The sequence below is a fragment of the Rhagoletis zephyria genome, unplaced genomic scaffold (genome assembly GCF_001687245.7).
Source record: "Rhagoletis zephyria isolate East Lansing unplaced genomic scaffold, Rhagoletis_zephyria_1.1 Rzeph_scaffold_00692, whole genome shotgun sequence".
NCBI classification, from domain to species: domain Eukaryota; kingdom Metazoa; phylum Arthropoda; class Insecta; order Diptera; family Tephritidae; genus Rhagoletis; species Rhagoletis zephyria.
Genome location: NW_016157776.1, coordinates 47,790 through 50,919, shown reverse-complemented (window position 1 = coordinate 50,919; position 3,130 = coordinate 47,790). Strand labels below are relative to the sequence as shown.

The following is a 3,130-nucleotide window of genomic DNA, read 5'->3' as shown; positions in this document are numbered from 1 at the left end:
GCGTTTGAAGTCGCCGTCGAAGGAATGCCGAAAACTCTGCCGCTCGGTGCCGCTGACCTTGAAATAAAAACAAGGCTGTCTATGGTCTGCTCCATTTCGGAAAGCGGAGAGTGGCGGAATGGGCCACCACCGGTAACAGTAAGGCTCCGTGTATTTTCGGCAATCTTTTTTTGTCCGGCTTTTCAAGTCAGCCCATATTTTGAAAAAAAAATAGAATTCAATGTCAGTAAAATGGAAATAGTGTGAAAACATTTATCTACGACATACAATGTATGTACATATGCTTACTTTCTTCCATTCGACGGCCGTTCTTGTAGGTGGACCATGAGAATTAATTTTCCTCATAATTTCCTCCCACCGCTCCTCTACCCTTCCTCGATCAGAACCAAACACTGCAACACCTCTGGCCAGGTCAGGATTTCTCTCCATTTCTTTAACTAATACCTCAAATTGTGTGGTTGTAGTTTTTTTCAACGCTGCAAGCATAAATATTAATATATTTTCTTAAATCAAGTTATATTTTTTTATCTTCTTACTTTTTCTGGCAGAACCCTCCATCTTAACGATCACTAATAACCTTTCGTCTGTTTTCAACGATTGTCGTCTCACTTTCGTCTCCTATTCGCGTTAAAAAATTCCAAACTAGACGAACAACTACGTAACGATCAGCTGTTTTCGCGCTGCCAGACGATTTCGACTTACATACTACCAACGCACGAACGAAACGTCTGGCAGACGAAACGAACGTTCGCTTCGAGATACATAATAAGGCTGTATAAACCAGGTATTTTCGATATTTAAGAAAGAATCGATATTATGGAACGAACTAATTGATTGCATGTAAAATCGATATGGCGATATATCGGGCTGAACAATATCGATATCGGAAATATCGCTGTTGAAAACTCTACTCCCGATTGAATAGCATATTGGACCTGCCTGTCAACTCACCAAATTGTGTTATTTCCATCTTGTATATTTACTGAGGCCGCTGTGGTGTAGTGGTAAGCAGTGCGCGCTTTCACACATCAGCACCTGGGTTCAAGCCCTGGTCAAAGCAACATCCCAAAAAATATAGAAAAAGGTTTTTTCTTAACAGCGGTCGTCCCTCGGCAGGCAATGGCAAACCTCCGAGTGTATTTCTGCCATGAAAAACAGCTTCTCATAAAAATACAATCGCCGTTCGGAGTCGGCGTAAAACTGTAGGTCCCTCCGCTTTGTGTGACAACATCACACGCCAACAAGTTGGAGGAGAAGCTCGGCCAAACACTAACATATGTGTAAGCGCCAATCCATTATATTATTATTATATTTACTGAGGATTAAAAAGGCATGCCGGTCGACTCAAGTGGTTTGTCAAACTTAAGAGCTAAATAAATCACACAAGCTGCTGATTAAACCTACTTTAGTACTTTCCCAAGAATGATAGAATACAAGATTGCGCCAATGAGAGGATTTTTGAGCGTAATTTTTGCGTGACGTCATCTTGGTGCAATTGCGAGAGAGAAATGCCAAGACGCATAGAAAAATATGTAAACAACGCAGAAAAATGTGTTAATTTTAAAGTTACATGGCCCAATTTAGCAGGATTCAATAAATATACAACATANTCTTTTGTTCCTGATTCAGTAGAAACCACATGGCCTTTGTTCTTTGCTCAATAGTCGGTGACATGCTTATATGTTCTCCCCTCTTCTTCCTTNTTGGACTCGCCATTGTAAAAAGCCATGCAGAGTGCATATATATATTTGTGGACGGTAGCCAACTACCATAAACTCCACAGCTGTTTACTCCACAGCTTTATATAACTTTATATAAATGCAAATTTAACGGCAGTCTCTCTCTGCTCAAGCAGTGTTGCCGTTTTAGCCCTTTGGTGGCTAGATTTAGCTACCACATACTTTTTTGGCCACATTTAATTTAAAATCGCCCCTAGCCCTTTTTTTAGCCCATTTTAGAATTTAACCATACTTGGCATGAAAAAGTTGTATATGCTTAATTTGTTTCTTTTTTGCATTTATGTAAGAGATGAATTTTTAAACAAAGAAAGACTGATATATATACATATATGTATTGTATGTATAAATACATAGTGTAAAAGTATTGGGGCTGTTAAATTATCTTTTAACGATTTAACTATAGTTTAAAATAGATAAGTTCACTTNCAACAAAAGTTTTCAAACATCGCGGTATTTTACCAATCCAGTGAAGCACTTCCTGTGAGTCCGTCCACAACGTGTAACCCACCCCCGAAAGTTCCATCGCCCTCGTTACATCGACCAGTAAGCGGGACAGAAGCTCCGCAGCTGCCAACTCTAGCCTTGGCACCGAAACAGTTTTCATCGGTGCGACACGTGACTTAGATACTAGTAGTGTGCTCTTTACCTCCATGCCGCCGTTCTCAACACGCACATAAATCGCCGCACCATATGCTACCGTTGACGCATCTGAGAACCCGTGCAATTCAACCTTTCCACCACCACCCGTGCCAATCCATCTCTCTAACGTAAACTCTTCAAGGTATTTTATCTCTTCCCAGTATATACGGAATCTGTCTTCCATCTCTTTGGGTACTGGTACATCCCATTCTACTCCGATACGCCATAGATCCTGTATGATAATCTTCCCCAGAATTGTAACTGGAGAGATAAATCCGTTTGGATCGTAAAGTTGCGCCACACAACCTAGAATCTTCCTCTTAGTAACCACTCCTTCAATCTCTGGGGTCTTTACCACAAACGAAAACATGTCTCGAGTTATATTCCACTTCAGCCCTAGCACTGATGCCTTCTCTTCGTCTACGAACATACTCTCCTCTTCATTCTCTGATAGCATTTCTTTGATCAATCTCTTGGAGTTCGACTTCCACTTCTTCATTTCAATGCCTACGCTTGCTAGTACATGCTGGACTTCTTTCGCCATCTTTATCGCTTGACTTTCACTTCCCGCACAGTTATACAATCATACATATATAGGTCACCTTCGATGAGTTGAGAGGCCTCTGGAAATTCCATACTAGCATCTCGTGCACACTGTACCACCGCCCGTACTGCATTAAAAGCTGAAGAAGTCATCCCGTAAGTAACTACTTTCAACCAGTATTCTCTTAAAGGATCACAGTCTCTTTCCC

General features: G+C 40.9%; 1 protein-coding gene across 1 annotated transcript; it reads right to left on the bottom strand.

Moving 5' to 3' along the window:
• Positions 1-2,136: 2,136 nt before the first annotated feature.
• On the bottom strand, positions 2,137-2,922 carry LOC108361071 (uncharacterized). Its single transcript, XM_017613598.1, has one exon. The coding sequence runs from the start codon at positions 2,920-2,922 to the stop codon at positions 2,137-2,139; it is 786 nt and encodes a 261-aa protein (XP_017469087.1).
• Between the last annotated feature and the right edge of the window lie 208 nt (positions 2,923-3,130).